The following is a 24,900-nucleotide window of genomic DNA, read 5'->3' on the forward strand; positions in this document are numbered from 1 at the left end:
GGAGGAAGAAACAATATGCTTGCTTTTTATAATAATAAATAATTGACAAAATCTCAACGAGATAATCTAAATGCGTATTTTTTTTCTCACGGATTCTTAAGAGTCCAGGAAAATAAATATTCGAATAATAGATCATTTTTTATGTTTTTACTCAAAGTATTATATATTTATATTTTTTGTAACTATAAAATATCATTGCTAAGGTTGATCTACATTTATCAATAATAACATTAAAAAAATTAAATAATACAAAAATCAAGTTAAGGTTGATCCACATTTATCAACAATAACATTAAAAAATTAAATAATACAAAAATCAAGTTTTACTTGGAATTTCGGAATTTGACAAATTTAACAAAAGTTAAATTTTGATTAAGATTAGTGACTTGTTCAGTAAAATCCTAAAAAAACATGTATCCTAACAAATAGCCAAAGATACCTTGTTTTAACAACATTGGTAGTTTTCTATTAGCTCAAGATTCAACATAAATTAAATAAAGTTGGTTAGTTCACTCCAGTATCATAATTAAATTAGACAATCACTGGTAAAAATGTAGGGACTTACAAAAAAAACTTGAAGAAGCTGTTATGAATGAACAACTTTCTTACCACCCTTAATACGTACCAGTCATATCTTTACTACACTCATAATTTGTGTATTCACTGCATAGCATTCATTAAAACCTAATGACTTGAAAGTCTTTTCCAAAAAAAGTTTTTAAATTTTTCCAAAGCAATCTACATTGCTAAAACGCCAACTACTTGATGTCTAGTTTACATGTATCCAACTTTTGTGATGATAATTTATATTGTAGTGAGTACAGGTCAGTAAGAAAATTATTAGTACTGAACTCATACCATGACTTGGACAAAGCTAATTGCACACCTTACATATATAAGACTGGTTTTTGTACAAAACTGGAGGAACGATATCATGGAAAAAGCTGCACATAACCGGTGGCTATAGCAATGCCTAGTATAAGTAGTGGTGGAACAAGGACAAAGGCACCAATGGTGGCGAAAAAAGTTGAATCATTTCTCTGAGAAACTTCATTCAGGTAACTCTGTCTTCTGATGTTTCGCTTCTGCGAGACGGTTAGAAACTTTGGACTAAACTTTTTAAGATTTTTCCCCAAAGGAATTGTGAAATCATCATCTCGATTTCCCACCAGCTGAGCAAGTTGATCCCGTATCGTGAGCTTTGTACTGTTACCTGGGAATTTAAACATTATTGTTCATGTATACATATCACTTCTTAGATTGAGTAGCTACTTGATACATTTTAACGAATTCGGTGGGCAAATTTGATATAAAACCCCATATGAATTTTACCTAAGAAGTAAAACAGGATGTACATACCGTCAGCAGATGATGATCCGGAGGATGTGAGTTGGTCTAAGAGGTCCAGCTGCGTTTGAGCAGAAGAAAAAGACCCTTGTCAAGGAAAAAACAATAGAGAAAGTCTGTCAGGAATCACTATTACTACTTTCTTCATCATCAAATGGGAAATTAGATGTCAATTTTGATCTAATTGGCCCAATGAAATAGTAAGAAAACTAAAACAGAATAATTTTTTCAGTGCAGTAATTAGGTTAATTCTTTACTAGTCATAAAGTACAATGCAATTTCATGTAAAGCCCTAATAATCTGTGAGCTAGCTATATGGGGCAATGCTTGATGAACGGTCGATGAGTTAAAATTAGAATAAATATTTACCTTAGACTTGAGCCAAATACTTGCTAGTCATATTTAAGTAATATCGTGACAGGAGTTGAAGATACGTCTAAGCACTACTTTCGTTACAGAAGTCATTTTGAAGTGTTTTCTTGAAATAGTTTTCAAATTATCTTGAAGAAATTTTGTAAAACCTGGTGATGCTTTGGGCAGAGGTGTGAGCCAAAGAGGCGCATCTTCATGAATTAGCTAGTGGAGGGGATATATGACATGAAAGATTACAGATAGTGTAATTTATAGCGAACTACAATTTAATGATAGAAATATATATTGCATGATAGAGCAAGAGGATCATAGCCTCTCTCGTTTCTTCTTGTTAATGGAAGCTGATATGTGCACACCCTGATTGATAGATATAAACCTAGGGTGTGCACATATCAGCTCCCTTGTTAATTTGATGATAGGCTGGGGGATTCAAGTACAGAGCCAGGGCTGCAATCAAAATCAACCCCCCCCCCCAAAGGTCCGGCTTGCAGACATGATCCTATAGTTGAACAAACTTGGTAATATTGAATCTCATGAGCACTACTTAGAACTCAACATTTAACCTGAACATCTACATATAGGTTTTAAACAAGATGGATTGAAATGATATACTAACAAGTACTACTTGATATGAATTGTGTGTGTACCAGAGTAAGTCGAAAACTCTTCTTGATCAGCAACTCCACCTTCTGTTTCTTCAGAGAGAGCTTGTACTCCAAAAGAAGAAGATGAAGCTGGAGAGAAGGTACAACTGAAGTATAGATGTTTGGGTTTTGGTAAGAAACAAGATTTAGAGGGAATGGAACAGTGTAGTGTTGTAGCATTCAAGGCCATGATATAGTAAAAGTTTTGAGCTTTCCATTCTTCTTCTCAGGCTTAACCATCACAAATTTCATTCTGGCTGAGTTCGGTATTTTGGATTCCTCATTTTTTTATGGATAGAAATTAAAATTAAACCTCAGCCACATAAGTAATAATCTTTGCTGGGAGCCCCCTCAAGTGTACATGTTAGAGCCATCTCTGTTTCATTAATTTTAAATATTATACAATGCTGCTTTCTTTTCGACATTGTAGTTCCGCATGTAAATAATTTATGATCAGCACTCTAAGCAAACATACAATCATATGGACTATCAAAAGACAAAAAGAAACCAGTAAAGCCAACTTTTTTTTAAATATAATTTCAGATTCATAATAGATATCATATCCAGGCCTGGGTAAAACAATCGGTCGAGTTCGAAATCACAAAATTGATCCCGTAATTTTTACTTAAATATAAATTTAAAGTAGATATATTCTGACAAATAAATTGAAGCATCAAACTATGTAAGCGAAAAATATATTTCGATCATTCAACTAAAAAGAAAGACCCTTCTCGCATATTAAGGGGTCCGGTGCGGAGCTCATACTGCACTCCCTCGATTGCCCTCCTGATCATATCATTACGCCAAATCAATGTTCTAAAAGTCGGAGATTAATTGAATTAATCGGTGATTAATCGATGTTCGGTAGGAAATCAAACTAATTAAGAGAAAATCGGGTCAAAATCATTTTTTACGAAAATCGGACAAAAAACGGTATTAATCGGTAAAAAAACAGGCCTTACTGGTAAAATTTTGAAAAAATATTTAGAAAATAAAAAAAAAGTTGTAAAAAATTTAAGAAAAATTATAATCTCGTATTACATATTTACTATTTTAAATTGTTAAATAATAAACTCTATTATTTTTTCATCTCAAATTAACCTCAATTCATAAGTTAGATTTTAAGAATTATATATACTTTAATAATATTTCATATTTTAAATTTATTTGTATAAATATTTACAAAAATGATATATGTATAATCAAAACAGTAAAATAATTATAAATAAAAATAATATTAAATTAGTTCTGATTAATAACCCGATTAATCATCTCTTCTATATATAATAGCACAACAAGAAGATAATATTTTGAGATTAAAAAGTCTCATTGAAAAGACTAAACTACCCCTATTTTTAATATTTATATAAAAGTTGTGTCTTGTGGGAATCAAACTCAATTTGTTCATTCTTCTATACAAACTCGTAGCACTACACCATATTATTGTCACATGTACTTTTTATTATACACATAATATGTAAGCGTACTCTAAAGAAATATTTTATTTAACTTTAAAGATAGCTATTTGAATTCTGTAAAAAAAAATGATAGTTACTTGAATATTTGTATAATTTATTTTAAATAACTGAATTCCAGATATAAAGTGAGGCATTGTACATAAGTGAGTTATTATCTTATTTATTATTATTTTTTAGTTTTAAAATATATCTCATATATTTTTAACATATTTTTTATTATAAAAAGTAATTAAAATGTACATATATAATTTTTAAAGAAAATATTAAAAATAGAATTGCCTATATATAAATAATCTAAATTGGTATTAAATATTTAGATAAGTTCGAATTATAATGAGTCAATGAATTTTAGTTTATTTTGAATTTGAAATCAGAACTTGGCCCATTATTCAAAAAATACTCGAAATTTGACTACATGGCTGGCCGAAAAACATTGTCACATTCTACGTTTAGTAAATTTAAATTACAAATTCGACGAGAATATCTTACCAATAATGTGAATTTTTTTGATATCTTATATTAATAAAAATGAATGTATTTGAGGTATTTATAGGATCAAGTTAATTGATTATTTGTATTAAAATTACTAACTTCACTCGTAGCGCAATAGTGTTTTAGGACTAGTCCCGATTTTAAAAATATTTGAAATTTGATATGAGGTCTCACGAGATTTGTTAAAACTGCGATGATATATTAAATCGATTTATTTTTTATTTTTCTCTTTAAAAAAACTAGCATTTTAGAAAGAATTCTTTTAGATAAACAATATTTATTGATCAAGATAATATTGTACAAATATTTTGACTTATTTTAATATTTTGAATTATTCAAATAAAAGTTATATCTATACAATATTGTAGAATTTGATTCAATACATTTTTATACTATTTTAAAAAAAAATGTTCAATAATCTGAAGGAATTAACCAGTTCAACTAATATTTATATAACCTTATCTAATTGAAAAATATTTAATTTTAGGAGAATAATATACAATATTATCAAATTATTATACGAAAAAATATTAGAGTTGTAATGAAAGAAACTTAAAAATAGTTTAAATAACAATATAATTACAATTTTTTCTTCAAATTCTTGAAAAAAATCATGAACATCAATAATAAGTCTTACAATATATAATTTATTTTTATGTTACATGATTGATACTCGGTCGCGTAAAAAACAGATATGGATTGTTTGTTAGTGATAATGTGAATACCATATATAAATTATTGCAATTTATTTATTACATAATTTTAATTTTTGAATAATTATAAATATATGTTATTTAAGTAATCAATTGTCTCACTAGATATTAATAATGATTATACATGTACATAAATCAGATATTTAACATATAAATAATTGAAACCATAGTAATTTCCTAAGAAATGTAACATACGATAATCACGTGTTAACATAGACACATATAACTTAATCTTATTTTGTTAAGAGTAGTGTAAAAAAATTAACATTTTTCCAAATATACATACATTAAATTTCAAAAACTAACAATTTTCATTAAAATCAACTTTTATATTAACAATAGTGTAAATTTTATATTATTTTATATTATGATTGCAAGTAATTCTAAATTCAGTTATTCATTTTTTATTTTTTTAAATTGAGTAAGTTAATTGTAAGTTAATAGAGAACCCAGTAATATTATAGACCAGTTATATAGTTTATTTAAATAAAATTCAAAATTTTTGGTCAACTCTGTATTCAACATATATGTTAATTTTTAACTTTTTTCTTTGTAAACATATTAACGACATTCTACATATTAAATTTATTTGTTTCATTTTAAAAGTACACTGACTACCCTATTTATATTCATTCATTAAATACAAACATACAAGACAAACAAGTATATATATATTTTTCTTAATGAGTTATATTGAAAATATTGTGTAATTTAGTAATGTCTTGTATGAAAATGATACATTAGACATTATACAATATTTATAAATAAGAATATAATTAAAAATATTATAATTACGTACATAAAAAAACTTTAGAAAAAAACCCGTACCTCGCACGGATTATTATTTATTATGCTAGTTTCAAATAATAATCGATTCCCTAATTAATCGTTGAACAGTGCCTCCACCAACTAATCCCGATTTCCACTTTCTGCAACCCTGCCAAATTAACTAAGAATATTAATTATTTTTTTCATATTTATTTATTATCTTGATAAGTAGCTCTGCAGCCTATCATTTAGTAAGTCAAGCGGTGTGAGTCCTGCACAAACTAGCACAAAATGAACCCAAATTAAAAATGCACGTAAAATCCGAATACAAAATGCCCGTCATATTCAATTAAAAAAAAATTATTCGAAAAAACCCAATCTAGTCTGATCCGATTAGCGGGTCTTAACGCACCACATATTTTTTATAACAATCCGGCCTCGCCCGACCGCTAAAAATCCGGATTAAAGCCCAATCCAGAATTAAGCCCGATTCGGACAAAAGTCCGGTTCAATCCGAATAAAAATCCGGTCCGACCCGATAAAACCCCGAATTTTATGGTAATTTTTTAATAAATATTGGAATAAAACTTTTAAAAATTATGTTTAATTGAAATTTATTTTATAATTGAATATAATTTTGTATAATAGTCAAAAAAATTTAATAGACTCTTTTAAAAACTGGTATTTACACATTTTTATTTATACGTGAATATTTTTTGTTGATATTAAGATCGAATTATCGAGATGTAAGTTTTAAATTCAAATTTATTATAAGATATAATATAATTAATTTCTTCCAAAGTCTGTCGAGTGTGCACGTATAAATAAAAGTCTAAATTTATAAATGCAATCCAAAAAAATATGAAAATTTATATTATTACAAAAAAAATTGAAATTATTATTATTTTAGCAAAAAAAAAAATTGAAATTATTAATATTAAAATTATTTAAAAAAATCCGGCGGCCAACACAATTTTAGAACAATCCCAGCCCAGTTTCAAAAAATCCAAAATTTTAAAGTTCAGACACAATTCGGCCAGATCCGATTTTCGTGCATATCTAACACAAATGAAGGTAACAATTTTTTTTAGAAACAATTGAGTTTGTATTTTAGTTAAACTAACCCTTACCGCTAAATATAGTACAAGACTCGATTAACACATATACTAAATTTTTATATCATTTAAGTCGTGTCGTGGTCAAAATTTTTGGGTCTATACATAATTTTGTGTCGTGTACTAAAAATAAATACAAACACTAAATTTTAGTAAAATTTAAGTCTTGTCGTATCCAAAATTGTGGGGCGACGAATCCCCAGCTGGCGTTCGAAGTGCAAGCGCGTAAACCAAACGGGACACGGCTATACAACCCGAAAACGGTCAAAAAGACGAACATAGCCTTCTAACATAATCAAAGTCAGGGGCAAATTGGTAAGGACAAGTGAAGAAGGTCAAATAATATGACCGTTGGAAACGTTTCCGGTAAGCGTTTTTTTTTATCTTTAATAAATCTCATCATATCTACCTCATAATTATTAGATTTTGCTCCCCCAAAGTCTAGATCGTACCTCTGTTTCATTAAATTCTCCTAAATCTGATTAACTCAACAATGCAAATCACATTATAACAATCTCTCTCTCTCTCTCTCTGTCTGTCTCTCCCCCTTAGCTGAAGAATCATAAGGAGACTGATAATTACTAATGGCGAAGAAGAATGCTGAGGAGATAGTGAAAGAACCGATGGCGGTTTTGAAAGAGAATAATAATTCTATTATTAACAATAACAATAATGATGAATACAATATAAATTCAAACTCACCTGCTGTTGTTGCTGCTGCTGCTGATTCATCATCATCCTCGTCTATATGTGCTGTATCGAATAATAATGAAAATCATCATCCTTATGCGTTTCATGTTTCCGGGCCTCGCAATGTATCTTCTCCCAATTGGAGAGAAATCATCAAATCTAGCTGGTATATTTCTGTCTAACATCCGTCTTTTTTCGATCTTCATTTGCCTTTTTCTTTATATGACATGCCCTTTCAACTTGTTTAAATTGTTGAATTACAATTTTAAACTGCTTTATTAATTTCTTTACTTGTTGATTTATATGAATACAGTTATGCAAATGTATAAGATGATAAAGACTTACTCCATAAGTTATACGCCTTTGACTCTACCCGTGTTCGCGTAAAACTAGATTATGTTAATAATAATAACTAAAAGCTTGTGACTCTGATTATGTTACTGGATTCTATCTTTGATACAACTTAGTAGTCACCCTGTTTTCCTGTTGGACTATAATTTTTTTAATTTGACCTTCGAAAACTTGCACAAGTATAAACTTAAGTATCCCAAGCTGTTGAACCTGGTTGTTTTTATCATAGTCAGGGATGGAGGTATGATTAAAATTAGAGAGGGCTGTTTTTTACATGCCACATTCTGTGTATAAAATGAACAAACTGTAAATGTGCCAACAATCAATATATTAATGCACATTGCGAAACTTCAAATCAAGTTTATACACAATAAAGTTCATGGCCTAATGCCTATATTAGAGTTTTGTCCAACCCATTCTTGATTCTTCTTATTTATTTGGGTGGTGGCCAACAAATCATATTGAGAGAGGATTGGTTCATAATTAAAATATGGTTAAAAAGATTGGGTGACGAAAGCCTTATCCGAGGGGTGGATCATGTTTACGACATGAATTGAAAAGTTTGGAGACCAGAGCTATGGATGCACTCATTCCGTCAACAAATGGTCATTGATGATAAATGGTGGATGGGGTATTTAAAACTTTTAACTCATATATGAGCTAAACTGCCCATTTGTTCTTTTTGCCTTTGATTCCATGAATTCTTCCCCATCTTGATCTTCACATAAAACCCAGGCTTGTCGAAACTCAGAACTTGTCTACCCTGAAAACTATCCCAAAACATTATAGTATATCCTCTCTCAAAAAAAAAACCGTAAATCATCAGCTTATTGATATCGTCTCTCAAAAAAACCGTAAATCATCAGCTTATTGGTTGGCTTTTGCATATTACTAGTAGTAGTAAAGTGTGCCTATTCCTTGTCCTTACCCCATTGACTCCTCTTCTAGTCATAAGTTAGTTTGTATTCTAAATCTGAAGAAAGAATATGTATTTTAGCCTCTTATTTGTCTTAGAAATTTGCGATGTGATAGTTTGACTTATAATTATATAAATCTCTGTGTTGCCCAACGGAAATTCGTCTAACAGAGGAAATCTTTTTTTCCCTATTTCCGTACTTTTGTACAAATATTTATGCCTAAATATTAATCATCCATACTCCCTTGTGTTTGCAACAAGTTTTGGTCTGATAAGCATATAATATTGTAGTCATTCAAGTGCTTTTATACAAATCTATAACATTTCTGAGCATTTACTTTAAGTATGAGCACAAACAACCATTTATATACCTGTGAATATACTAAACTGTTTCTTCGTCTAGATATACATATACACACACGCACAAGTGTTACGTATTTAATTCTCATACTTTCTGATGTGATTTTGCATCCATGTCATTTGGCCCTTGAAGAAAATTAATTTTGTGTCTCTATTTGGACTTGTAAGATTGTAAGTTATTGGAAGAGTTGCAGAGCTTTTGCTAATCATAGTATAGTGTGACTTTTCCCTTGTCCTTAACTCATTGACTCCTCTTCAAGTCATATAGGAATTAGATTGTATTAATTTGGAAAAAAGAACCTGTATATTGGCCTCTTATTTGTCTTAAGATGTGATAGTTGACAGATTATAAAACTTATCTATCTGCATCAAATCTAACTTTAGGGTCTATGCCAGGATCCATCAGACTTGACTAGACTGAAGTTTTATTTCCTGCCAGTTGGCTATACAACTGATTAACGGCTTAATAGTATGAAAGTGATTGACAATCTATGTAAATTGACCTATTGATCAGTTTATCTTTTGGACAACTTTATTGTAACAAATAACTTTAAGGTCCAAGAGGAATAATGTATCTATATGGATAATGTCTCTTGAATAATTTGCTTGAAATTTTTCGGATTAAGAGATTTGTGTCAGTCAGTCTTTCTTCTCGTCCTAATAAATCCTGGTCACTTACACATCGATGAATTTTCTTCAGGAAGAATGGAAACTACAAGAGGACAGTTATTGCATGTTTCATACAAGCAGTTTACCTTCTCGAACTTGACAGACAGGAAAATAAAACTGAAGAAAATGCTCTTGCTCCAAAGTGGTGGATACCTTTTAAGTACAAGTTGTCTCAAACCTTAATTGATGAGAGAGATGGATCTATATATGGCGCTATACTAGAATGGGATCGGTCTGCTGCATTAGCAGACTTCATACTCATCAGACCAAGTGGCGCTCCTAGGGCTGTCTTGGTACTACGAGGTACATTACTTAAAAGCCAAACAATTAGACGTGACATACAAGATGATCTCCGTTTTTTAGCTTGGGAAAGCCTAAAAGGTTCCGTCAGGTTCAATGGAGCTCTGGAGGCTCTGAAATTGATTGCAGGTAAGTATGGAGGAGGCAATGTATGTGTTGCTGGCCATTCTTTAGGAGCCGGATTTGCCCTTCAAGTGGGAAAAGCATTAGCTAAACAAGGTGTCTTTGTGGAGACTCATTTGTTCAATCCACCTTCTGTCTCACTAGCAATGAGCTTGAAAAACATTGGTGAGAAAGCTGGTATTGCTTGGAAGAGGCTTAAATCAATGCTTCCATCCAGCAATGAAACCCCAGCTACTGGTGAGATCGGGGAAAATGTAAAGACTCCCAGTAGTGGACTGAAAAATTGGGTACCTCATTTATATGTGAACAACAGTGACTATATCTGCTGCTACTACACTGATCCTGCTGGTACAGAAGGAAACCAGGAGGTAGAAAACAAGGAGAATGTTGGTCCGAAAAATGGACAAGCTGCAGCAAAGCTTTTTGTTTTATCAAAGGGCAAACAAAAATTTTTAGAGGCACATGGATTGGAGCAATGGTGGGGTGATGATTTGGAACTTCAACAGGCTCTCAGTAATAGCAAGCTCATAAGTAAGCAGCTGAAGTCCTTGTATACACTACCAGCATCATCTAAACAAACTCAACCTAAGCCTTCATAGTAGAAGGCTTCCCTTCAGTTCTTTTTTATCCATTCTTTATTTTGTTTATTTCCGTGCGAGTCAATTGACTAATTCCGTCCCAATACCAAACAATTTTTATTGCCAGTTACAGATGACTGAAATTGGAATTTGTTTATATGATATACATTCTCTGTGGCATTGATAATTTGATAAACTGCATGTTTCTACTTGATAACTTATGAGTACTATTTTATGCTCTATTAATAAATAGTGAGATAATGATTGCTAGTTCATTATTTATTATGTGCTCTACATTATAGGTGGACTTTTAAGTAGTAGTAGCAAGGTTAACAGAAGTCTTGTTAGTTTGTATTGTTCCCTTGGAAGGTTGAGAATTTGAGATTCCATATAACTGTGGACGTTTAAATTGAAATCTTAATTCAGCCTAAATTTTATAAAATCGAATTTTGGATATCTAATAACACTAGAGCAAAGCTATGCTCGTTCAGATGGTTCCGTATATATGCACATAGATCTACTGTTTTTATTCTCTAATTTCATTGTGACTTGAAAAACCCAAAAGTAGTAGTTTGTAGAATTATTTAAACTGCTGAAGCCATGACAAGGGACACTTTCTTTTTATAAAGAAGGGGATATGATTGTGTATTTGTTTTTATGGAAGCTCATGCAGCTTATTTGTATCCTACTAGTTTAACTTTTAGGCAGAGAGATGTGACCACTTCTCATTCTATGTTATTAATTAGATCAACATGTAAGATTGCAGGTAAGTATAGTGTCTGATGCGGCTGTTTGGAATATTTAATAGTAACATCAAAAACTGGTCAGAGATTGCCCAAATAGGCCTCAAGTGTAAACTAGGAGATATGAAGATACATTGTCTGAAGACAATATATAAACAGATGTTTATTTTTTTTATAGATTCTTGTATATGGAGTTCTATAAACATATATGAATTCTAAACAGAGATGTGTCTAGAATAGCATAATTTTGAGCACTTTGATAACACTATTGAAGATAAATAACTATCTTCACAATGCAGTATATATAATTGGAAGAGACTCGCAGATAATGAGGTAATGTGAAGATGCAGAGTGTATGTTGATGTAAGATAGATTCTATATACAGCATTACAGCCTGCTTCTAACTCAAATTTCCTTAAGCTCAATGGCTGGAGCTTGATAGCATCTTTATACACATTAAGGTAAACAGAATTATTGAAGATAAGTAGATAACAGACTAAGCTTAACATATGTACCACTCCAAAACAGTAACACAATAGCGTATATGTACAGCATCTATAAACACCTTCATGCACGTTGAATATCCAACGAGTGACACTACTACACCATCACATAATCCAGGAAATATCATAAGCGTAGTCACAACCTTCTTGTGGCATTATGGAAGCCCCACATGCATCATCGCGGTCATAAACTAAAGGATTATTCATCTCCGAAATCCATGAATACTCTACATCATCTCCAAATTGCGGAAAGATTATTTGTTCATGACTTCCAAGTAAAGAAGAATGAGCTTGATCAATTATGTCATTGCTAAATATTGTAGTTGACATGTTTAGTTCTTGGAAATCACTCTGTTTCTGGCTCTCAAGGAAAGAAGAATGAGCTTGAGTAATCATATCATTACTGAAAAATTGACTTGACATGTTTAGTTCTTCTGAACTATTATTCCATGTATCAAACGTCGTTAATGGAACATTAATTATTTCAGAACAAGAACGTTCAAAAGACCACTCTGGGCTACTTTCTTGGAAATTATAACAATAATCTTGATCAACAACAGTATTATTCTGCAAAAGCTGAACTTGTTGATCATCAATTGGTTGGGATATAGTAGAGGATATCGAAGATGATGAGGAAATTGGAGTTGGATTATAAGTTTCTGGAGGACTAGCAATTCCATTTCCAGTAAGTTCTTGAACAAGAGATTTGAAGTTGGAAGGGTTGATAATAAAGACTTTAGGCTTCAAAACCTTAACCAGATGGTTAAAACTTTTCTTTTCGTGACACATACTATTACTACTATCTCGACTCTTGCTCTTGGATAGTCTCTCTTTTCTTTTACTCAGTCTCTTCCCCATATTGTATAGAAATAAAGGATATACTAGTTGAAGAAGTCTTTTGATTTGGTCAAGGAATTTATATGAAGCGCTGCTATTCTTCGTCTAGGTGTATAGAGATCTATATATAGAACAATGAGCTAGCTAGATAATTACTGATATGGTGGTAGTTGTGGATATACACATGCAGCAGTTAGTAGCATATTAAAAAGATGCTAAAAATGATAATGATGTTCAATTTTAAATCTTGCACTAGAATTAACATTCTGATTAGTAGTCTTGGCTCTTGACTTCTGAATTCTGATTCACCTCAACAATATTTTATGTCACTTTTAGGCAGTTATTATCAAAAGTTCTGTATTTATCTGCAAAATGCTTAAATTTGTCCTCACTGCAACTATGGGTTAGTTATGTGTAGGGTTTCATCAATTCAGTTGAAGAAAATAAGCCAGTGACATTGTTGGATTTTTCGACTAACCAGTTATCAGCTAACTGTGCAATGGTTTGTCTACTTACAAAGCTTCCAATCTGTTCTATGAGAGATATGGTTTGTCTACTTCCCAGGCTTCCAAGTTGTTCCCTGACTAGGAAAGAGATTGACCTTTAAGAGCAGTGTCTATAATATAGAGCTAGAAGAAAAACCAAAATTTTGAAGCATGCATATAATTTAATATGCAGTAACTGTTATAATTCTTAAATGTATGTGGATTAATCAATACAAGGTAAGCGGCAGCTGTGTTTGTTTATATCTGTGAAGTATATAATCGATCAGGATTAATTAAAAATAGTGGGCGTACATGCATAATGTGGACAGTAATTGTGACATCCGGCCATGTACTGTTTTAGTGTTTTTTTGCTGCTTCTAACCAGTCATGAGTCCTTGCATTGATTGATCTTTCGTATTGGTGAATTTTGGTCTGATTGAGGAGAAACCTCATAAGCTGAGAAATGATTAAGCTTTCAAATTGTTGATGAACCGTGAAGGGGTGATAGATTTTTAAGCTCTTGAATCGTTGATTGATGACTAGAGAAATGGTTTAATGTCACTAATGTATTGATAGAGATGATTAAGGCCACTATTTTACTAGAGAAATTGATTTGTGCCAGACAAAATTCAAATGAACCATGCCTCAGACCTTTCTTTCATCCGTTTCTGCAGATAAAAATTTGGATTAGTCTGTACATAGTGCATACTTGTTTTTGCATTACACAATGTATAATCATAAATGCACCACTGCAAATTTAATCTCATTACCAGGCTTTAGAACATCGCATCTTCAAGTATGTTCTAGTCTAGAAGTTGATTTCCCACTTCTCATCGATGGGAAAACTGGAGCTTATCTTGGATAAAATTGCAGAACAATATAAATTTTGAGTGTGATCAACTTATTAGCCTGCCTGCAAATAAGGCATGAAGTAAATAAAGATGCACTGGTAGATTTTCATAGCGTCTGCATTGTGTTCAACACAAAAAAAAAACAATACTGTATAACAGATACATTAAGTACAGGTCAAAAAAATAGAAATAAAAATGCTGGCAAGAATAGTCCATGAGATAGGACACTTGAAGAACTATCTATTCAGTTTTGTTGTATGCTGTGTAATTGCTTTAGTTGTTACGAAATGAGCAATAATTGACGATTTCATGTAACATGATCATATTCTTGATATATTATACTAAAATCACCATTTTGAATGAGGATGATAATGGTTATGGAGCTCTGTCACTCTACTAAGCAAAAAACGCCACAAATGAACAAGCACAGACCTATGAAAAATGCAGCATTCCAAATCATGAACAATCAATCCAACTATGAACAATCCACCCTTCAAAATTACCAACAATCATGCACATCCTACCACTTAGTTCCTACCGCCAAGATTGTTTTGTTAGTCTAATTTCTTAGTAGAGCGGACAATTTGGTACACCACTAGTGAACATACACTATATGAATATGTGTTTTAATCACTAACACCAAATTATACGAGATAATTATATTTATAAATTAATATATATAATGCATGCATATATTTATATATATAATATAAATATTTACAAGTTTTTATAGAATACTATGTAAATATATATATATATATATTTAAATATACACTCTCCATGTTTCATTAAATTATACATTAAAATAGATTTTTTTTATATTATATGTACATATATATTATATTAATTTTTATTTAATATACACCGAAAGTACACGGAAAATATATGACACGATTCGAATCGGATATGGGTTTTACATATGAATACACAAAATCATTTCGGGTCAGATATGAGTTTCATGTTACGTACACGAAACACGAAATTACACGACACGACTCGATTGCCCGCTATATTTCTGAGACTGAAAAATATATCTTTAAATATTTATTTATCAAGATTTTTACTCCAATAAAAATTATTCCATAAATAAATTTTTAATATCTACACACTTTGATGGTTCAAGCCGGCGATTAGGCATCACTTTTTTACCGTCCTCAGCTTGATTGCATTTTTTCCCTTGCAGCACCAGGGGTGTAAAATGATCAGGGCCATATCGGGTATCTCTTTGCTCAAGTATAGGATTATATTATTTTTGTAGTGTCTAGATTTAGGTTCGATATCATTTTATTCTGATATAAATCGATCCCGGATATTGAAAGTCCGGATCCAAACCGGATATGAGTCAAAATCGTATTTTTGCTTTCTAACCGGGTAGTCTGTGATCCATCACATCCGAGTCAAATATGATCCACCAATATTACAAAATAATTTTAATTTATATTATATAATTATCATTTTTTTTAAAAAAAATAGATGTAATATTGTAAATATACTACATAATCACAAATAAAAAAACTTAAATATAAGATGTATTAAACTCATAAAATTATAAATTTTCCATTTTAAAGGTGGGTAAATTATATTTAGTAATAAATTACATTTATACAAGATATTAATAAATTATAAATTGATATTTACTTAGAAATGTAATGAGTTAAAACTATAATCATATGCGGGTTTTAATCAAATACGGACCACATATTATATTTGGGTAGGATCATTTTATTGAAAAAATATGAGACATAATTTGAGCGGGTACATAAATACTCATATTCGGAATCATATTTATTCATATTTTTTACGCTAAGTTTGGATTCATATTTAAAACGGATATAAGACATATATTATATTTTCAAACCATATATAAGTCAAAATACCTAATAATTTGGATCATTTGACAGCTTTGTATAGCACAACCGTAGATTTTTTCAATAACATACTTTTTAATTAAAAATCATAATTTAATAAAAAAATACCGGCCAGTCATTTATTTTAATTTTGTCAATTTGGTTTATTAGTAGGCTAGGATTTTTTAAAAAATTTCTATTTAACCTATTAATCCCGTGCAAGGTACCGCCAATTCAATTTTTAAGTCTTAATTCTTACAAGTTTTTCTTTATTGAAATATATATAATTATTTATTAAAAATCAAAATATTATATTCATTTGAATATAAATAATTATAAAAATTATGATATAATAAATAAGAGTCAGATTCAGTGGATAACTATTTTTTTAAGGCAACTAAGTAACTATCTCTCATAAGTCCACATATATAACACACATGTTCTTCAGCTTTAACGACTATGTTATGTAGTTTGTTGTTTTTTACTACCTTTAGCTTTATATTAAATTTTGACATTGTATTTTGTATTCTTTTAACATGTTTTAAATATTTTAAATTGTAGGTTTCTTTTTTGTATCTAGTAATTATGTGTTCTATATTTACTTTGTGCGTGTTGTGTATTTTTAACTATTGTACGTGATTTTTGTATGTTATGTTTTTTGATTAATGTTATATAATTTTTGTATGTTATGTTTTTTTATTAGTGTTATATAATTTGTATGTAATTGTTATGTTAAATATTTTGTAATTTTCATTGCACAAGTTAGTGAAAGTTTAATATGTTTTGTAATCGTTTTGTGTAGTGGATATTTTTCATTAGTGTTCTGTATTTTTTAAGATTGTTCTATTCTATAGTAATTGTTTGTTCTCTAAAATTCTAATATCGGGTATTTTTTTTAGAGCTCTATTTGTTTGTTTTATGTGCCGTTTATATCTATATATTTTTTTTCTTTAAATTTTGATATGTTATCAAAAATTTTCGGTCCCTATCTTTATTTTATGTTTTCTGAATATTTTCATGTTCTATAAATTTTCTTGTACACTTTGTGTGTTCCTTAATTTGAAATACCTTTTATTTTTTATTCTTTATTCATGTTCCGTAAATTTTAATGTTCTGTTATATATTTTCTATTTCTTTAATTTTTATGTGTTTTGTAATTTTTTATGTTCATTAATTTTAATTTATGTGTTCATTAATTTTATATTTCACAATATAAATACTAGTTTAGATCTTATAATTTATATTTTATGTTCACTAATTTAAATACTTATATAGCACATAACATTACAAAACACATAAAAATTTTGCATAACACAATAAAATTATATGTTTTTTATATTTATAAGTACTTTATGTTTTATATTATATAATTTATATTTTAAATATTTTGTAAATTTATATTTGTGTGTTCAGTATTTTTTATATCCTCTAATTTATATTTTATGTGTTTTCTAATTTCTGACATGTTTTTCAAATTATGTCCTCTAATTTATATTTGTGTACTTTTTATGTGTTATACTTTTTTTATGCATGTAAGTTAAAAAATTATGTTAATATATTTTTATAAAAAAAATTATGCAAATTCAATGTTTAATTTGTAAATGTAAAGTAAATAGACAACTGAAAAAATAAATAAAAAGAAAGAAAAAACAATGTACAAAGGAAAAGGAAAGAAAAAAGTAATATTTTATAGATAAAAATGGTAAACATGCGTTAAGTTACTTAGCCTTTGATCCCAAACCTAATAAATATATGTTTATTAATAAATAATTAATAAAATAATAATAATAAAAAAATTTAAAATTATAATATATTCAATTTTTAATCCGAATAATAGTTTTGGTTAATCCCCGAGGGGTGCACAAAATAAAAAGGACCTAACAATTGGGGAAGGGCGAGGCACACAAGTTTGGCTACCAGCGACATTGATGGCTAAACCGGTCACAACACAGCAGCTGAAATTGGAAGATGTTTCAAAGTATTTCAACCTGCCTCTCTCTGACGCTGCTGACTCTCTTGGTACCTTATCTACTTCGCAACTTTATTCCCTTTTTTATTATTATTTTCTATCGATGAACAAGTGAATTAATTAATTAATTAATTGTTATAGTTGTTACCAAGTGCTTAGCTAAACTTTAATTAGGCATGTTTTTTTTTGCACTTGAAAATTTATTCAGAATTTAAATTGGGGAAATTAGAGAAATTGGAGGTGGGGTTTTTTGATTACTTGATTTATATGGGTATTGAGATTCACTGTGACTGTAGTTATGGGGTAGGCTTTTGAACTTCTGATGCGTTGCGATATTGCAGAAATTCGTTTCTGCGTTTATGAAACTCTTTCTTATTGAGCATGTAGCTCTCGCTCTGCACTTATTGTAACAAACTTGCACTTATTGTAACAAACTGATTTAAGGATTTCAACAGGTTTTTAAGAGTGGTTCTATGGTAACTACCGTATATATGTTATTGAGGATTTCATGGTTATGGTTGGTTCCATCATGTGTGCTCAAGTGTAACGCTTTGGTGACAGTGATGTAGTATTATATATTTATCATATAAAAGGAATATAAATAATTTAGAAGTAAATTATATGGCTGTTAGCTAAAGTTTAATTTTTGTTGAGTGGGTTTTAATTTTGGAATACAATTCAATGATGGTGCATAGTACTTGAAGTGTATGTAAATATTCTTAATTATTTATAAGTAATCGAATAATGTGCAGCCATTAAAATTTCATCTATTTCGATAACAATAATAGCAACCTTTTCATTTATCATCTTCAAGGAAAGTTGCAGTCAAGGAAACTTAGCTCAAACTGTCTCCTATACCATTTTTTACTGTGGAGTGTGATGAAACTAAACCTTGCATGGAGACAACAAAAATGAATAAGTGTAAGCATACACCATACTCCTAATAAGAGAACAAGGTCAATTATTGAAACCTGCAACCTTAAAGTTTATAAATATTACTCAAAATATTTACTTCCTCGCATTTAAAGTTACAAGCCAGAAGATGTAACAAAGAGTGAAGGAAAAAAAGATTTTCATTTCAGTGAGCACATATAACTAATAAGCCGACTGACTTTAATTAGTGTAGGTCTTACAATTAGAAGAAATTATAGAAGGGGAAACAGTGAATATGCCTTCATCCCCTTGAAGAGGTTGAGTTCAGGTCTTACCCAAGGCATAGTAGGGGGGTAATTGTTTTCATTAAAGTATTAATATGTATTAATTCCTAAGAGATCTAGATGTTGATAGCTTTTGGATGTCAAACGTATACAGGTGCTATTGGTTCAAGGTTTTGATGCTGGCTATAATTTTATGTGTCCACCCTTCGCGTTGAAACCTAAAATTAATTGGATTTGATTTCTTCTGCTATCGTTGAAATTAAAATGATGCTAATGTATTTTTAGGTGATTTTATTGATACTAGTGCCTATAATTGTGAAATTGCATAAACCTGTTTCTTCAAGTGTCTTAAGTAAGTCTCTCCAAGAAGTTCTCATAATGTATGTTATTTCAATGTTACAGGTGTCTCTATTACTACCCTGAAGAAACTATGCCTGGATAATGGTCTGGTCAGGTGGCCATATCGGAAGGTAGGGTTTGAAAATTCAAAACTGTCTTCTTATAAAAAAAAATTTGATGATAGCAACCCATTGGTAAAATTGTACACAAACACACATACAATAGAACCTCCATATAGTAATACTCAATATAGTAATAACCTCCGTATTGTAATAAAAATTACAGTCCCAACTTGGGTCAATTATAATTAGGAATAAACTCTACATTGTAATATTCTATACTATTTTAAAGTTCATCCTTTATTAATTTTCCTCTATAAAGGAATAAAACTGCTTAAAATTTATTAAATATATCCCAATAAATATAATCTTGTTATATAAACATTGGAATTTCCACAACTTAAAATATTTTTCTAAAGTTATTTGTAACAATCGCTTGGTCGTTCGGGTCAAAATTGCATTTTTAGCTTTCATGTCCATAATAATTGATCACCACAATCACCATCTTGTTATATCCAAAATAATCCCATTTTCTCGAGCATCTTTGAAACTTCTTGACTCAAAACCTCTTCGATTTCTACACTATCATCCTCTGGTTAACACCTTGCGCTTCTTGCATGATACGTGCAATGATTTCTTCTTCAATTAAGGCGTAAACCACTTGATGAAATGTCCAAGAAACTTATTGATATTCATCTAGTTAGTGTAATAAAATTCTATAAATAAATATTTTTAATTAACAATTCATATGTTAACCTCTACTTAAGAAAAACCTCTTTGTAATAATATTTTTTCTCGGTCCCGAGGATATCTGTATAGAGGTTTTACTGTATTTGATAAATAAGCCTCTTGGTTGACCCTGGGTAGTTTGTGATGTGACTTCAAATATATTTTTTTGATTTACCTTTGTTCTGTCGAATCAATTTTATGGCCTCGCATATCCGTCAAATTTAGTTAGAGAATTGATACTCTATTGAGACAAAAGCATGCAACAGGAATCATCATTGGCTAATCTTAAATGACAGTTATATTTTTCTATCTAATAAAAGATTTAGTAATTTTTTTTATAATTTTTTTTATAACTTGTTACCTTTAACCTCTTGCCAAAAACAAACTACCTGAGTGATGTGCTAACAAGTTTGTGTGGCTGGATGAATGCAATTAAAGTATATAAGGTTTTAATTGTTTATTGGAAATTTGTTTAGATTAGGTGTACTATTCTCTTTTTATTGTGGATTGTGAAACACGGAAACTACAATATCTTCTTTTCCTTCTCTATCATAACCACATATATCAATTTGAATAAAATATAGAACTCGGTGCTGTTGTAGGATTAGCAAAAGCATAGTACCTAGTATTTCTTCTTGTTTTATGCATTTACTAATGGTGTTCAATATTCATGGGTAGAAGTGGTTTACTTGTACTACTCTTATCTGACTATGCATCCTTTCTGCAAATCATTTAGATTCTCCTAGGCAAGAGTATTGAGGATATCATGAAGGAGGCAGCTCTAGAGAAAAAGACGAGACATGAATTACTGAAGTCCACAAAAGACGGAAAGGTTGATGCAACAAAGAATACTGTATCAATTGGGTAAGAGAAACCTCAGTGCATCAAAAGAAAGCACCTTCAGGTGTAGTACCTGGAGCCTAATCTTTGTCTGTATAATTCTGTCCCATGAGTGCTAGTCTTTGGTTTGTACTTTGTAGATAGTGTCATTAGTTCGTAGTGACTCAAATTTGGTGAAGGGCCTTCTATCAGAATTCAGAAGTTTGTTTTAGCAATTCTGAAAGTTTTAAACAATTCCTTCTCTTACTCTGATGGCTTACACATTCTTTACTATAAACTAATATTTCACCAGTATGCAGTTTAATCCCCACTACCATTACCCTCTTTGCTACTTGTATAATAGTGATCACCAAATGACTCGGCCTTTCCCAACTCTATATATTGTGCGTGATACCAAAGAGTGCTAGCTCATTAAAACTGTGGATCATTAACTTTCGATTAGAACATGCCTGTACCAAACTTGCATTGTTCAGACTATGGATAAATGATAATTAACTTGAACTGTGAAATTTTAAGAATTGTATCTGTTCATAGATCTTTCTCTTCTGATTCTTTCAACTGTTAAAATCAGTTGCATCTTGATGTGCAGTGCTGTCCACGAGATTCCGAAATTGCGCTCGATCACACAACCCCCCGCATATAAGAAGGTCCAGACTTCTTCTTTAGCCATTGTTGATGAATTCAGGTACGGATTCCCATCAAATGGCTTATTAAGAACCTCTAACAAATGGTGGGGAAGCAGTACTGCTACTAGTAACAAGGATACCCAGGTAAAAGCAGATAGAAGTATTGAACAAACTGGAAGTATTGAACAAACTGAACAACAGTCTGAGAAGGTGTCAAACGGTAGGCCTTGTAAAGGCGAAATTGGTGGTCAAGGCGGAACAGATGAAACCAATACTTCTCCCCAACTCTCAGGTACAGGTCTATTATTAGCCGTGAGGAAAAGAGCTCTGGAGGAAGGGCAAGAAGCACTGAAGCTTGGGTTTTATCAGTGTTCTGGCATAAACAAGCTGGGAAAGCGAGAAAAAATGTTGCTTCAGGGAATTTTTGGATCCTCGTTACCTAAAGAGTGGACAGATGTCTCTTCTTGAATCTTGTTGGCCAGACATTTTGAATTATTACCATAGTCTGTAGGGTTAGATATATGGGTTTTCAATTCAGAGGAATCTTTATTTGTTTTTCTTCTACGGCGTACAAGTTTTTGAACTGTCTTATACTAATGTATAATCAGTAGAATCTTTATCTGTTTATGAATTTATTTTATGTTGGTTAAGGTGTAATTTGTAAAATAAATTACATGAGCAACTGCAACTGGAAGTAGTATCCTTTGTTGTGCCATTGGCACCTGCTAAGCACGGAATTTTATCAGTTTGCTTGTTTTGATTGGCTTATAAGTACTTCTTTATAATGATGGAACATCTGTATTCATAATAACCACATCAATTAAGATGCAAAGGTCTATTATCGTTGAAATGCAAGTTGCACACCTATCCGATCCATGCATTTATTTTCTAATTCACTTCTATTCTCTATCGTCATTTATTTTAATCAGTCACTCACGTGTGCTTCCTGTATAACAATATATAATTCAAGTGATTTTATAAATTACTTAAAATGTTATTATAGCTTCTTTAAATTGTAGTGTTCTTTATTATGATTTCATTTCTTGTTAAATTATAATTGTCATCTGCCATTGAAATAATGATTTTCGGAGTTCAACTTACAAGAAGAATCTAAAACATAAGTTGCATGACTAATTACACTTACATTTTAAGTTGGGCCTAACCCAGACCCAGATGTAATTATGGCCAAGTTGTATATGCAAGAAGAAAAAGAAGAGAGAGGGGAGGTAGGCGTAGTGTTTGTTAGTTTGTTATTTCCACGCTCAGCAGACAACCGGGTAATAACATTAACGTGATGCCATAGTATATGGAATACATGCATTTTAGATGCCTGGTAATGTTATCCATGACACCATTTATCCTTTACTACAGCCTGCAGTCTTTGGACTGTGGCATAACAACTTCAACTTGAATATCTAGGCCACCAAGCTTAGATAGCTTTCTTGTTCATACAACTTCAGTTATCAGTCATATTAGACAGTCTCTGCTAAAACATTCACAGGCCATCCTTCTTTCTTCAGTTATGGAACAAGTTGACCAACCGCCGCAACTTCATGTTATAGGTGCAAATTGTCACTCTTTAAGTATAGTGTGTATCATACCAATACTCTATATAATCATAGCATTTTTTCGATTTCTAGTTTAGGTTATAGACCCTTATTTTGATAGATGTACTCTAATTACTTGACTAACTTTTATGAATAATGTCAGAGGACAAGACAACTTTACGACGTACACTGCTACACAGCGTCCAAGGTTACAATCAATGGTGGTTGCGGTTGATCCTCTTCACCGTCCTTCTCATATGTGGTCAGTCAGCAGGAACTCTACTGGGAAGGCTTTACTTCAGTGAAGGTGGCAAAAGCATATGGATGGCAGCATTAGTACAACCTGCTGGTTTTCCAATTCTTATTGTTCTTCTCTTCGTTTTCCATGTCTTTCCAAACTCTGGCAAAACTGAGAATTCGAGATTTTTTGTTTCACTCTTTACCCTCGGCTCTCTGTATTTCTGTTTTCTTGGGCTTGTTAGTGGAGGAATTACAATGATGTATACATTTGGCCTTTGTTATCTTCCTGTCTCTACTTTTGCCCTCATTTGCTCCACACAATTAGCTTTTAATGCCGTGTTCTCCTTCTATATAAATTCACAAAAGTTCACTGCACTGATACTGAATTCTGTAGTCCTCTTAACCACCTCTGCAGCTCTACTCGTAGTTGGAGTTGACAACACGAATTCTAAAAGTGGTTCGGAAAAACAGAAATTTTGGGTTGGATTCATCTTCACAATTGGTGCAAGTGCTCTCTATGCTCTAGTGTTGTCCATCACTCAACACTTGCTCCAGAAAATACTGAAGAGTGTGACCCCTGTTGTGATTCTTGAACAGATGATTCTTCAGTCATTTGCTGCATCAGCTGTTTGTGCAACCGGCCTATTTTCCAGTGGCGAGTGGAAGACTATGGGGAGGGAAATTCATGATTATCGGCTGGGGAAGGCATCGTATGTCATGACATTGGTGTGGACGGCTGTTTCTTGGCAAGTGTATGCTATCGGCTCGTTCGGATTGCTATTTGAAGTATCATCGCTCTTTACAAACGTGATTGGTACAGTGGCACTACCCATTGTTCCGGTTCTTGCTGTGTTATTTTTCGATGATAAGCTCAATGGGGTGAAAGTTGTGGCTATGTTACTAGCTATATGGGGGTTTCTTTCTTATATCTACCAACACTACCTCGACGATTTAAAGACAAAAAAGGCAGTACTGAAAATTGCAGATGCAAATTCACATTGACCTTCCTTTGGTTGAAAGGCTTAAGAGGGTTTTCATTTTATGCAAGGGGATGTTACATGGCCCTGCAAGTCTGTAAACAACAGGCAGAATGTGACTGTTGTAAGAATAAAATCTTAAATCCGTCTTTACAAGAAATATAAATCACACCCCCATCAAAATAGGCACTGAGCCGAAGAGATCGACAATAACAAACAAGTTACGGAACCTGAC

General features: G+C 31.3%; 4 protein-coding genes across 4 annotated transcripts; 3 read left to right on the forward strand and 1 right to left on the reverse strand.

Moving 5' to 3' along the window:
* Positions 1 to 762: 762 nt before the first annotated feature.
* Positions 763 to 2,664, reverse strand: LOC141711766 (uncharacterized). Its single transcript, XM_074514444.1, has 3 exons — positions 2,367 to 2,664; positions 1,360 to 1,434; positions 763 to 1,213 (listed from the first exon to the last, which is right to left on the reverse strand). The coding sequence occupies exons 1-3, from the start codon at positions 2,551 to 2,553 to the stop codon at positions 933 to 935; spliced, it is 543 nt and encodes a 180-aa protein (XP_074370545.1). The 5' UTR covers positions 2,554 to 2,664; the 3' UTR covers positions 763 to 932.
* A 4,672-nt stretch (positions 2,665 to 7,336) lies between these two features.
* Positions 7,337 to 11,127, forward strand: LOC141711767 (GDSL esterase/lipase At4g10955-like). Its single transcript, XM_074514445.1, has 2 exons — positions 7,337 to 7,785; positions 9,947 to 11,127. Exons 1-2 carry the CDS (start codon positions 7,514 to 7,516, stop codon positions 10,935 to 10,937), a joined length of 1,263 nt encoding a protein of 420 aa, XP_074370546.1. The 5' UTR covers positions 7,337 to 7,513; the 3' UTR covers positions 10,938 to 11,127.
* Positions 11,128 to 18,049: 6,922 nt separating this feature from the next.
* On the forward strand, positions 18,050 to 22,556 carry LOC141711768 (uncharacterized). Its single transcript, XM_074514446.1, has 4 exons — positions 18,050 to 18,201; positions 19,711 to 19,778; positions 21,172 to 21,299; positions 21,865 to 22,556. The coding sequence occupies exons 1-4, from the start codon at positions 18,111 to 18,113 to the stop codon at positions 22,367 to 22,369; spliced, it is 792 nt and encodes a 263-aa protein (XP_074370547.1). The 5' UTR covers positions 18,050 to 18,110; the 3' UTR covers positions 22,370 to 22,556.
* A 600-nt stretch (positions 22,557 to 23,156) lies between these two features.
* Positions 23,157 to 24,870, forward strand: LOC141711770 (putative purine permease 11). The gene is made up of 2 exons (XM_074514448.1): positions 23,157 to 23,463; positions 23,612 to 24,870. The coding sequence occupies exons 1-2, from the start codon at positions 23,424 to 23,426 to the stop codon at positions 24,688 to 24,690; spliced, it is 1,119 nt and encodes a 372-aa protein (XP_074370549.1). The 5' UTR covers positions 23,157 to 23,423; the 3' UTR covers positions 24,691 to 24,870.
* Positions 24,871 to 24,900: the final 30 nt, after the last annotated feature.

The sequence above is a fragment of the Apium graveolens genome, chromosome 3, assembly GCF_009905375.1.
Source record: "Apium graveolens cultivar Ventura chromosome 3, ASM990537v1, whole genome shotgun sequence".
In the NCBI taxonomy this organism is placed as follows: Eukaryota; Viridiplantae; Streptophyta; class Magnoliopsida; order Apiales; family Apiaceae; genus Apium; species Apium graveolens.